The sequence below is a fragment of the Bombus flavifrons genome, chromosome 4, assembly GCF_040668555.2.
Source record: "Bombus flavifrons isolate JBK064 chromosome 4, iyBomFlav1_principal, whole genome shotgun sequence".
In the NCBI taxonomy this organism is placed as follows: domain Eukaryota; kingdom Metazoa; phylum Arthropoda; class Insecta; order Hymenoptera; family Apidae; genus Bombus; species Bombus flavifrons.
The window spans coordinates 8,974,919-8,988,777 of NC_138445.1; the positions used below are offsets into that span (position 1 = coordinate 8,974,919).

The 13,859-nt window shown below is 42.3% G+C and overlaps 1 protein-coding gene across 6 annotated transcripts in view; it reads left to right on the top strand.

Moving 5' to 3' along the window:
• Positions 1-13,859, top strand: part of dachs (unconventional myosin-IXb-like dachs) — a 110,840-nt gene that overhangs the window by 89,426 nt on the left and 7,555 nt on the right. For 2 of the 6 annotated variants that reach the window (XM_069111660.1, XM_069111662.1), the window contains one exon: positions 22-2,124. In XM_069111660.1, coding sequence (XP_068967761.1) covers positions 22-179 — 158 coding nt within the window. In that variant the 3' untranslated portion in view covers positions 180-2,124. Of the gene's footprint in view, positions 1-21; positions 2,135-13,859 lie in introns of those variants that run through there. The other 4 variants (XM_069111661.1, XM_069111665.1, XM_069111664.1 and 1 more) reach the window with 3 other exon arrangements.

A 13,859-nucleotide genomic window follows, 5' to 3' on the forward strand; every position in this document is an offset into this window, starting at 1 on the left:
GTGGAGTTATTGTTCTTTCAGAAGAGGGTGAAGGGGAGGTGGTGCTCCTGAAGGGTGAAACGGTTCTGGTCGTGGGTGCGTCTCCCAGGCGAGGTCACCTGCTGGTGGAACACAACAACACCACGCTACACGTGCCCTATCAGTTCATGGAGCTGAAGCCATGTAATATTAACATCTGAACGCGTTATTTATTTCCGTGGCGTTTTCGTCGCTCGTACGATGCCGTGAGTTTAACTTTAATTCGGCTAAAAATTTCATCGAATTTGCTATCAGGGAACCTTGGTTTATAAAATACAAATTGAAATCTTTATTCAAACTTTGACAGAGAAATCTATAGGGAAAAATAGAAATGTGGGAACATAATAGTACATAGATAGCCGTTTCTTATTTAAAAGGACGACTCGAATAGAGTCGGAACTTTGCTTCCTCTCCGCGATTCCATTCTTTTTCCTTTGTTATATTCGTTTCAGTAGTATAATCCGTCATTATGCTGATATTCCATCTTCCTTGACATATATTCTTTTTCCACATCTCCTGATGTCCTATTCGCGAGCCATTTTCTTCAGACCAAAACCACCTGCCGATGAAAAACAAACTCGAGAGATCCTCGCGGAAACGTTGTTATCCGATTGGACTTCCGGATGCAATTTAAACTTCCAATTAGCTTCACATAGTTACTCTGTGCGCCTTTTTTCCTCTCCTCGGTTGAACTATGAAAACTGTCCTCTTCCCATGTATATCGTTCCACATTTTACCTACTGGAGATGTGAAAGTAATTGTCATGTCAATTCTGGAACACAAACCAGCAATTTTTTCCAGATTTTTATTGTTATAATACTAATAATGATATTTGGAAGTGCCATATGACAAACGAAAACTTTGTCAATCATAAAAATTATAAAAAATTTGTATTTTAGGATGAAATTCGTATGAAATTGGTAAACTAGCGTTACAGGAAAAGTGAAAGGAATGAAAATTAGCAGAAAAGTTCATAACACTGGCATCGTTCGAGCGGCAAGGGAACACCGATAAGATTAGAATTAGAAGCGCGGCTAGGACAGTGAAGTTTGTCCTTTAATTAATTACGCCGACCGTCGAGCGAGAGTTTCACGCGGAAGTCAGTACACCGGTGCTTATCGTTCGCTCGAAACGCGTCTCGTCTTCCTCGCTCCTTCCGCGTGGGTGGCAGCCACCCTCCACGGGCCACGTTCGTCTTCCATGTAGATAAGTACACTCAAGCCGACTCGCGTTTTCGAATTAGTAAGCATGTTAGCCGTTAAATGCCGCTCAGTCTCGCGATCTTCCGTATATGAGTAGATCATGTAGAGTAGATCATATATGAGTAGATCATGCGACGATAACTAGTACGATCGACCGTAGACCCAGTGATAAGAGAATTTTAGGAAATTTGTAATGGTTGTAACGGTGTGTGAATGATCAGTTTCGAATATGTTTCAAGCTCGTTGAATCTTTTTTGGAATTATGGTTGGTACGATGTGTTAAACAAGAATTTAATAGGGGTATAAGATCGTCAATGTATAAGTGTTGGGGGGAGGGGGGGTTAGAGGATATTTACCAACAGTATTCTGTCTTTGAATTCTTAGTGCCAATTTCTAGAAAGAAAGCTGCAGCTACTGTAGAACGTCCAAATTTCGTTTCCAGGAATTTAAGTAAAATGTTGGTGGAGTCAGGGATGAAAAGAAAATTCACTTTCAGAGACGAGATTTGGTCGTTCTACGGTGTATTTGTACATTTATTATATGATTAAGAGATCGACTTCGTAAGATAGCTCGACCGTAGGTCTAAAGAATAGATTTAATCGAACAAGTTACTCTATCATTATCGCGATAATCATAACAGGCAACAAGTTCTAACATTGAATCGGGAAAGGTAGATAGGAGAGACAGAGTGAGAGCGCGCTTTGTAGATATACGAAACTCGTTCAGTTAGAAACGATAAGCGTCCATTGAGAGGAACAGGCGAGAGTTCGGCCTGGAAACTCTGTCGAGTTCACCGTTTCGAGAATATGTACATACGAGTATGTATGCCGAATGTTACGTAGTTTACAGATACCAGAGCTGATGCATACGTATAGGTAGCTATAAGTGCGTCGAGATATTTTTGAATAAAATATAAGCGTTTTTGAAAATGATAACGACCCTTCTTGTTACTCGCCCTTAGTTTCGTTCATCCGTGAAAATTCAGCACCTCTCCGCGCTAGAGTGAAGACACATAAATTGTGTTTCGTTCGTTAGAAATAGTTCCCTTTACCAAGAAACTAAATTAATACGGCTATTTTACTTCAAATAAGAGGCACTGCTTCCTTCAATTAGGAAATTCCTCTTTCTCTTTTCTCTTCTTTCTGTGTGTCTATTGACACACATTTCCACGTTCATTTATTTATAATTCTCTCTATTCATCCTGCTATTTCTCCATCTACATGAACATTTATAAACGTCGATCTACGATTCTTTGTCATTTTTTCCCCTTATCAACTCGTGATCTGAAATTCCTCCGCTTCAATGATCGCAATAGCGATTCCTGCACGATAGGTTCGATCCCCTGTGTAGAAAATCAAACATCAAAGAGACAAACTTATTGCATCACCTTGTCAACTTGTTTGTGGAGTTCACGCATACACGTGACCATTAGTGCACGTGGAACAACATGCGTGGCTGCAGTCGTAAAAGGATGTCATGTATGGGACTTAATAATAAGCAGTTTCGAGGGATAGCGCGATTCGCGTTCGCATTAACAAGCGACGTGGTGCGACCGATCCGGTGTTAATTAGCTTTTAATTAACATTGTTCCAACGGGAGAGTATACGAAATTTATGTAACTCGGCCGACTCGCTTTCGCTTGGCCAGATTCGCGCCGTTTGATCCACATCGTCTGTGGACAGGAATTTGGTTAATTACCCGACGAATAATACCGGAAGGTATTGTTTAGATACTTGCCAGCTTATGTATAATTATGGTGGTAAAATTAGTATCTAGTATAACTGATAATAATACAAGGTATTTTTATTAATAAATTTAATTAAGGCTAAAATTGAATTCATAGAGGAATATGGATATTATTGTATTTCCGATGAATACAATTTTGACGTCAGAGATAAAACCTTTGATCCAAATTATGTTTAAATAAAAGGTATAATCATCGCGATCGCGATTAGTTCAAATTGTATAATTTGATCTGTATTTCGGTATACACGTCCCAAATCAGTTAACAACGACGAGTCATCTCGAGAAACCTACTTTGCTTTCAAAGGTCCGTTTTTAAATAAGATTCAGCGATAAAGTCCTAACATTCAATAAGTTTCAAGATCGACTCATCGCTCTTAAATTTTATACGAAATATTTCCTTCTAACGTTCGCAATCGGCAAACTTCTTCCATTGTGACTACAGTTCTGCGTTCTTGATTCAATCAGAGTTAACAAAGATCCTTCAGAATGCATTCCGTCACCGAGACCCAGTGTCCTACTTCGTATTTTCTCTCATTTTCCTTCAAGAAATTCTACAATTCCAGAGAAACTTGCGCGCACGTCTGTCCCCACGGCAGAATCACGCCTGTTACCCTCTTTTTCCCAGATTTAATTTTCTCTCGCGAGGTGTGCCTTCGACGTTTAGCGCGACACTCGCGGCAGGAAGTGGGCAGGCTCGTGTCTCGTTTCCAGCGCGCCTGCTGCCGCGGAAGAATGCTCGCTGCAAAGAAAGTGGCGAATAGGAATTCTTCGGTGTCAGACGTGTCCTAGAAACGAGTCGCTCGAGCGCCAGGTATGCTTCAATAGCAAAATTTCCTCTCTTTTGCGTTTCTCTGACGTCGCTGTTGCATTGACCTGTTTGACGCTTTCGCGAGAGAATGACGTAAAGCGGATAGATTTGCAGATAAATGGTTTGCACTTCTAGAACTATGCTTTGAACGCTACAGCTCGGCACGTTTAAAGTTTCAAGGATCTTAGAGCAATACCATGAAAACGAAACCGGGTTGCAATTATAAATATTTATTAATGTCTTGACTTTGTCAAATATTTTATAAAATTAATTAATTAATGAGATGATTTGATTCAAATGGAGTCATGTTCAATTGGTCAATGGACAACATTTGGCTTTCGTTTACTTAAAATTAGTATCTTCCTGCATCGATGTAGCGATCAGATCGGTTCAGATTTTTGGAAACCATTTTTCTCGGCCGTGTCTAGCGCCTGCGAGGCAAATTAAAGCGCAGAGCTTCGATCTCATTTTTGGGAATAGAGACGAGTCGCTAAATCCGATAAGCAGGAGCAACTAGTTTTTAGATTTAGCGCTTCACGAACTCTTTCTATTTCTAAAAATGAAACTGACAGCGTTTGGACATTGTGAATGACATACGAGTTAAATCGCAACAGTGCCGATCCGATCTCTATCTCAATGCCGGAAGAGGCTATTTTGAAGCGAAATTTAAATAGATTTATTAATAAAACTTTGATAAACTCAGTTTTTATATTTGATCGTACCTCGTATTTAGATACTCCACTCATCTAGACTCCAAAGAAGTTAATGTTATAAAAATTCTAGAATCCTGGAATCCTAAAGTCCAAGAATTTTACAGATCTATAAAAATCCTACGATACTAAAAAAAAGTCCAGAAGTCATAGAGTCTCGGGAACCTAGTTTCATAGACATCGTAGAATTCTATAGGGATTCTAAGATACCAGAATCCTAGAGTTCTAGTAGGGAAAAGAAATAATCGTAAAGATACGATCTTTTAAGAGTACAAATTTCAGTACCAAATATAATCGATAGAAGTGATTCGATACTTCAAAATAATTTTTTGTTAAATTCGTTATTTCGATGAAACGAATAGACGTATTTTTCCAAATGTAGCAGCGGACCAGAAATTGGATACCTGCCTTAATTCGCGATCGGTATATCGTTCGCGAACTCGGCCCAACACCCATGTACCACAAAAAGGCGATGAAATATTAACGCAACATTCATAATTACGCGTGAATGGAGATCGCTGGCTGAGTCGAAAATAAATGGTTTCCGCAGCGGAAGCCGGTGTCGGATAATGAACAAAATAGGCTCTGTTAAATGATGAATTCTCGAGGGTGGCTACGCCTTTGTAGTCTCGCGGTGCCTCGTGAAATATACAAAGAGAAACGCGAAGCGATAACGCAACTCTTTCAGTTCGTAGGCTAATGGAATTTAGAGGCAGTCGTACTGAGTTGCGAATAAATCTGACTCCGGAATTTTCAACGATGTTGAATTATACATAAAAGTCAGCATCGGATATAAGGCAAAAGTATTCGACCGAATATTAACCGTGCTATGAAAAAAATCTGAAAGGGGGTGAGTTGCAACGGTAGCTTTAAGATGCAGCAGGATTTGCGGTAAAGCAGAGGGGTAAGTTAGGTTTTGGCTTCCTGGAATCGCAGAGTCTTGATACTTCAGCGTTCTAGAAACGTAGAGTTCCAGTAGACGTGCTAGAATTAAAAAATCCTAAAGTCTTGAAAGTCTATAACTCACAAAATGTCTAAAATTATAGAGATCTTAAAGTTCTGGAATTTCACAGATACGTCCCATTCCTAATGCGTGACTCTTGCAATCTCAGAATTGAAACGTTCCAAAATCGCAGAATTAAGAAATGTGTGTATCGCGATTAAAAAGCATAAGCTTTTCATGTCATTTGTGGTGGTCCAATAGAAGCTGGCATACCCCAAGGCAGTGTCCTTGGACCCCGGGGAGCATGAGGCGGGTATGGGTTCCCAGGGCGTAGGACCACGCCCTGGGAAACCCCTATGGATTTGATATTCTCCTATAATTGGGTGGCGGTTGGTCAGTGCCTTTGGCCCTCATCAGCTTGCCGATTCGATGCGGAGAATTTCGGAGAAGTTGGTGGGTCCATGCCTGCCAAGACCACTCACCTCACCTTCTCGTGCGGGCCTCCGTCACCCTGCACCGGCATTGACCGGGGTCACCGGACGACGGCAGCGCAGTGGTTAGCGCCTTAGGTTACAAACGTTCGGGACCAGGGTTCGAATCCCGGCGCCCGTAGTCCGATTTTTCTTCCACGCATGTAAATTAGAAGAAAAATAGCAGTGCCCCAGCAGCGACATCTACAGTCAGCAGCTACAATTATCACGGACAACACATACGCCTCAATAATATGGATAGCGAACGTAAAAGGAATATAGTTTACGGGGCAAGGGAGGGATATCCCAGTACCGGCGCAGTTGTGGGTACTCAAGTGGGCCCCGCTGAGTCGTCATTTTACGACAACGGCCATTCAGGGGTGGATCTCAGGCCCCCGGATCGGTTTCCATGCCTGGCGAGGCGAGGAGGTTGTTGAGATTGGCGGACGGGTAGGAGGGTATCTTTGTGGCTCCCTCCATGGTCTCGGATGCCGGACCATTTCCTTCAGAAGGATACTGGAAGGCCCGCACGAGGTCCGACGACAAGGAATCGATAGCCTCGTTGAAGTCGAACCTCTCTATAGCCTCTGGGCGGTCCAGGGGCAAGAAACGGAAGGTGATTTGCACTACCCCGGACATGCCCGAGGATCTCGTGCGTGAGCTGAGCACTGCCACAGTTGCTGATATCGGTGCTGAGGTGATCAGGAGGGTCGAGGAGATAATCAGGGTGGCGATTACATCGTCCAACCTTAAGGGAACCTACATCAAGATCCTTAAGGAGGCGGCAACCTCTCTTGCCGCCGGGACGATGGAGTTATCCAGGAGGATTGGATCCGCTTCGGTACCTAGGCTCCAAGACTCGCGGAAGCGAGACCGTCGTTGGCTCGAGGAGGAAAACGAGGTCCTCCGGAAGGAGCTTGCGAAAATGGCGGCGAGGGCGCCCCAGGAGTGTTCTTGGTGCGACGTCTCGGCTTCCGAGTCGGGGTGTTCTCCGAGAAACGGACAGAGCGACAACGTGCGTTTCACTGCCCTGGAGAAGAGGGTCGAGGAGTTCTGACCTTCCATCATAAGGGACATTCAAGAGCGCTTCGGAGGTAGGCGACACGGTCGTGAGGTGCGAGCCAGACAGGATTCGGTGGCCTCGGTTGGCACCACCAGCTCCACTCAATTACCATCGCTTCCGAGGGAGCAGCAGTCCACTGGGAAGCCATCGCCAAGAGGTCTTTGCAGTGCTTTAAATACCTGGAATTGGGGCACGTCAGGACGACGTGTGTATCGACGGTGGACCGGTCACACCTATGCTATAGGTGTGGCGAAGCTGGTCATTGTGCTAGAGGCTGTCCTGCCTCGACACCCAAATGCCTCCTCTGCGAGTCGCTCAGGGCACCTGCGGCCCACGGGATGGGAGGAACGGCGTGCTGCCCGCCAAAGAAGGAAAACAGGAGGATGCCATCAACTTGTGACTCTGCCGCGAAGAGGGCATAGTGGATCCAGCGTGCGCTGAAGGAGGTACCAGAGGAACGGTACGAATCCGGCACTACCCGGCGCCATCTCCCAGGAGGGCGCGGGGTGCCTATGAAGGTTTGCTCCACGAAAAAAAAAAAAAGAAAATGTGTCCTTGGAGCCCTGCTGTTCACCATCTACACTGCCGATTTACCAACTTTAACAGAGATAACCATAGCGACATTTGCTGATGATACAGCTGTATTATTGTTTCCTAAACTCTCCAGCGAGGTCTTGACTCTATGGAAAAGTGTTTCCACAAATGGCGCTTCAAAATAAACGAAAATAAATCCAGTCATATAATCTTCACGCTGCGAAAACAATCCTGCCCACAGGTGACCATAAATAATATTCCAATTTCAAACAAAGGTACAGTCAGATATCTGGGCATGATTCTAGTCAGAAGCATGACATGGAAACGACACACCGTAGATAAATCCAAACAACTGAAAGCAAAATTAAAAAAATTCTATTGGTTCATTGGTAGACGCTCCAACTTAAACGTACAGAGTAAAATAATTTTATATAAAGCCATATTAAAACCTTTTTGGATCTATAGGATCTCAACTAAGGGGAACAGCGAGTAATTCCAACATAGAAATTCTTCAACGATTCCAATAAAAGACTCTAAGATTCTTAATAGATGCACCTTGGTATGTTACCAATGAAACAATACATTGCGACCTTAAGATATACCCACAGTTAAAGAAGAAATATCCAAATTCAGTAACAGATATAACATAAGAGTTAACAACCACCAAAACCCATTAGTTGCCCAACCAATTGACACGACGGATCAGATCCGCAGACTAAAAAGATATTATCCTTTAGATTTAAACATTAAATTCAACTAGAATCAAACATACTATAAACACTTATCATCCAAGTTATACTACCAGTTATACTGCCAGAATAATTTACTTATAATTCTCAATGAGAATTGATTGTAAAATTCTACCAAATAAAATAAAAAAGGAATTTGTGGTGGACGGTGAGACGTGTTGTTGGTTACATTAATAACGAGATGAGTCGATTTCGTTAACTATATTTACAGATGTTTTAAAATGTAGAATACAAAGTTAATCGCAAGCGTTGCTCGCTCGATGATATTCGTTATAAAGATTGCCCAATACTGCGGTACTGATACTAATCGTTATGCTGATTCGCTAGACTCAGATGAGATGACTTAGAATCTAGATGACTCGATACTGATATTGACTGACTATGTCTGGAGAACATGGTCGTCTATTTATACTGGTCGGGGGTGGGGGGTACCGGAAGGTTTGAACTTGTCGCCGGTTGTCGGTAACACGTAGCAGCGAAATTGTTTTGTCCAGAGTTTGTTTATTACATTATGTGCGTCGTACAGTGTTAATCCTCTGTGGCAAAACAATTACGTGAGGTATTTTCGAATCGAAACGTCCTAAGACGCATATGCCGCTACACATTTTATCGAGCCCTTCACGCAACATGGAAGAATCAATCGATCGCGAAACAAGGATACGCCAGGATAACCATGGGTTGGGTGGTGGCTGAAAAAACCGCAAGGATACAATATCGCGAATATTAAATTTTCACCAGGTCGAAATTCCTTCTTTCGTGCGTTCCCGCGAGATATCGTCGATAACCGCGAGCGTATTCGAGGCTCCTCCACCTCCGCAAGGGAAGCGGTCTGTCGCGCCACGATAAGGAAAATCTCGGTGGATCTGTGAAAAACGGGTATCGCCAGTTTCCACAATTATGTCCACTATGTTTCCGGTTCGAATTAAAAATCGTTCAGAGACCGAGATAAGGCTAACCAATTGGGGTTTTTAATTAAAAGAGCCGACCGTTCCCTTCGAGATAATACCCCGAAATCTTCCGATGGAACTCAATTACTAGACTTCTCGTAAAACGATAGTTACCCACTTCAAAACAATATACTCACAAAGAACACAGGACGATTATTAATTCGAAAAACTCTCACGATTTCTGTGAAATTACCGTGGTGCAGCCCGCACCATGCACCCAAGAAATATTAAAATTCCAAACATCGAGGTATTAAAATTCCATGCACGAGAGACTGGTAGAAGCTTCGAACGCAGACGTTTTGCCGTGAAAATACCCTTGGAAACATCGGGAACCAACCCTTGGCCTGGCCAACCCCTACGCTCAGCTTAGCTATCTATGTAAATCGAAACTACTACAGGCGATCTTATTACGCGTCTCCCTAATTCAATTTTCGCGATTCCAATCGTCGTTCCTAATTTTCAATGGAGGCTGGTTATATAAAGAGAGGTTGGCTTAAGTTATAAAATCGTGGGAAAGAGTTCAGGGAAATTGCGGTTCTAGCGATACAAGCTAATTAAATTAGGGGCGCACTGTATTCTAATAGGAGTGGAAGAGAACAGAATCGACTCGACAGTGAGATTTTTTTGTTTCTCTCTATAGATCGGCAACGAGTTGTTTGCGACACGTGAAACCCATGGGAGAAGGAAGCGATCAAATTTGGCGCGTTATAACACGGCTGCGTGTACACCGAATAACCTGGGCCACGTCTCGATTTGCATTTCAATCGGCCACCCTATCATTTCTACCTCTTTGGCCGAAACAAAAATTCGCTATCAGTTTCCTACAGACCGTTTCGATTATTAACTTTGTTTCCACCACTTCCTCATCTGATCTGATCTTTGAACCCACTGTGGCCTTGTCTGCCTTGTTTTAAGCTTGTTTGTAGATGGTAATTTTTTTAGTAATTGGTGATTCTCAGGTTTCAAGGGTCTGATAAGGAGGAAATCGTGTTGGAAGCTTCTGTATGAACCGAACGAGAATTTCTTTTCGCGGTTTATATAGAAGGGATTTAGAATTTATCGGGCCTGGGCATGAAACATTGCATGCCCCATCGCCGTATCTTTAATGATTAAGTAACGAGATCCGCGGCTACTTTCGCAAAACCAAAGTGGACCGCCCACAAAAATTGTTGTTCTATTCCGCGCCCTATCAAGTCGACAAAGCTAAATGTACGAACGTTATAGATAGAATTTTACTCGATATAAAGCGAGATAATAAAGATTATATAACTCTAGAAACAATATTGGTAATTTTTCTCCCAGTCATATTTTTCAACAACTCAATCAGAGAATCGTTCCTCTTTACACTATCATTTCAGACTTTACACTATCATTTATCTTTGAAAAAAGTGAAAAAAACTCGATATAAAGCGAGATAATGAAGACTATATAACTTTAGAAACAATGTTGGTAATTTTTCTCCCAGTCATATTTTTGAACCACTCAATCAGAGAATCGTTCCTCTTTACACTATCATTTTAGAAATCGGATATCTTTGACGAAAGTGGCAAAAAACAGGATATCCAACGGACGCTATTCTTCTTTTCCTTGATTCATGGCATCGACGATTTTGCGTCTACATACGCGGAACTAGTTGCCGTATCGGTTTGCTCGTGAATTCACGGGTCCGACGTTTCCAGGCGGCATAACGATAGATCAGTTCTCGATAAAGAGGAATTTCGTGAAATCAAAATTACGCTTGGTGGTGGTATCCGAGATAGCCCCGGCCGAAATTTGCATTTCGATCGAATGTTTCTTGCCAGGGCTTCCGTGCAACCGAGTCGACAAAAAGCGTGGAATTATCGCGCAGCCAGCATCGCCAGTCAAGGTAAAGCCCTGGAACCGTGTCGGTCGATCACCTTTTCTGGAAAAGCTGGCCGCGTAAAACTGCACGATCCGCGCGCGTTTTTCTCTGATAGGATGCAGGTGAACGTCGCTGAGAATTGATCGGAGCCGACGAGCCTTTCGGTACGTTGAGATCTGCGTCCAGAAAAAGTGCTATCCAACGATAGCATGGGACAGGATTATTATCGCTGGAAATCGGGATATTTTATTTGAATCGGATTAAAATCCGCTCGGACCAAGGGGATTTTGTTCTACTTTCACGCTGTGAAACGTTGAATCGACTTTCCGCACGAATCCGAATTATTTCAATAATTTAATTATCGAACTGAGCCACGCCATGAATCATCTCTGTTCCTTATGCGCAAGTAATTTTATTCGGTTTAATACTCTGTCAATCGGTTCTATATTTTACGAACTGATTTTATTGGGTTCCGGATTAAATACGCAGTATTTTTGTGCGTTTCACAAGTGTTACGTTCTATTAAGAAGCAACTTCAGAGCCGAAAAATCAAGAGAAATATGATTCTATCGTGTTCTTCGTTGTACGCTTGTCAATCACTCATTAATATTCACGAAATTAGAAGCATAAAGTGATACGAATGGAAAATGAAGGATCGCCGTTTTATCTCGATTTGCATATTTTCCGCGCGCCAAACTTACGCGAATCGGAAAATTACACGCTCGATCCTGATCGAAAATCTATTACCTCAATTAGAAGTCTCCTAGTTCGAACCATTACCGTTTTCATTATTCATATACTCGAACACGTTTTGCTTCGAACACCTGAGATCGCGATCGTTCTCATCAGAACGTATCACTCTCGCAGACTATTTTCACGTTTTTACCATTGAAATATGATCATCTGCATATCTTCGTAAATGCATACACGTTCGCAGCCCGGTGATTATTCAATACTTATTAGCATTCGCTCGTGCGGCTCAATTTCATCAGAAAGCTGAAGAATAATTAAAATCTTCGCGTGGTTTCGATCTGATGGCCACTATGCACGGAAAATACACGGAAAAACGATATCATTATCGTTATCTTAGTCAGAAGTTATTTCAGGAATATGATGGTAAATTGACGAGGAGCATAAGCCAGTTGAGAAACACGAGACTCGCCATAACATCGAATCATAAAATTACACAGCATACCTCGTATTTTTAATTACTAGAATTCTAGCGTTAAATTACACCAACCAAAATTGTATATCTTCTCTTTCTCTCTCTCTCTCTTTCTCCGTCTAACGTGATTTTTTTTCTCACGTATACGGAACAATTTATTATTTTCATGGCTCTTATGTTCGCCAAAGGGCCGTATACGCTATAATTGCGAGAACCGCGACGGCGTTGGGCTACAGACGTGAAATTCTATGGAATAAACGTATCATTACGGCTTTCCATGATGCGGGATAACAAAGGTGAATTATACGCGGCTGTTAGTCCGCTTTTATAATCTTTAGAACGTTCTGCCGCGCGAGGCGTGGCCTTGGGATTAGGGTTGGCCGGTGGAATAGAAACGAGTCGCTATGAAACGAAGGGGTTACGTTATCGCGGCCCGGCACGTTGTAAATATCCTAGTCCATGCTGGCTACTTCCACGACTTATCGTGTCACTCTCGATACCCGCTGCAGGAATTCGTGTCTTCCCGATTTTTAATCAGCCAGGTACGTCCGAGGGTCTACGTAATCGAATAATAATTGAAAATTCTCATTCGACGCGTTCCTTCTTCATTTGTACGCGGCATTACGTGAGTTAAATTGTACGCGCTCAAAGTATTTTTATAACTTTAATGTCACGTTAGAAATCGTTTTAGCAAAAAATATAGAATTAGACAACCGATATCAGTTTCAGGTAGATAAAATTAACGACACGTGCTTTATTAATACTTTAGCGACCGCTAGCGGTTCAACAGCATACGCACGTCCGACCGGCAGCTCAGGTGCAGATTCTCCCTGGCGCCGGTTCTGTTTCGGTTTAGACTCTCGAATTTTTCAATTCTTTTCGTTCTAAGTAAGGGTAAGTTTTTAAAATTGGTATAAAACTGTGGGAGCTTACAAAGTAACGCAACTGACGCAACTGAGCAAGGTACCTTAGTAATAAATAACAAATTACTGCTCAAATAATGAGAAAGATTATTGGCGACAAAAAGCCGATTAATAGGCCATCGGTCGGTAAGCATCGGCGACGAAAAACCGATTGGCTATCGGTGGGTAAAGTGTTAATTGCTTCGTTGCAGCGGATTGGTTTGATGGAACATTAATATAATATTCCGCGATTTTATGCCACGCAAAAAAACATCATTTGTATGTCATCGTTCGATTGCTAGTTGTCTGATTACCAGTCAAAGCGCTACTCTCGGTTAACTAGCAGCGAGAGTGCATGATCTTGTTAATTTGCAACGGTTAGTATTTAAATAACAGTCAATCGATATAACGCAGTAACGAGATGAATTAAATCACCTCGGTTCCGTATCTTTTGGAACTTTAAAATTGCCTTGAAATTTCAATATGCCTCTGTTTTATCCGCTCTTCCATGGAGTTCTAAATTTCCTCGATCCTTGTTAATTAAGTATCACTGACTCACCACGAAGTCACGGGTTTATTTTAAATTTCAATGCGTGTTACGAGCTCTAGCCCGGCCGGACTCGTTAAAAATGACCGGCCAACAGCCAGCTTGTGTCATCGGTAACGAAGTAACGAACAGAGGAACAAGCGGCTTTAATGATGGATAATGGAATTGTTGGAGAAACAATGAAACAATCGTGATCTCGTTCCTTCCATTAA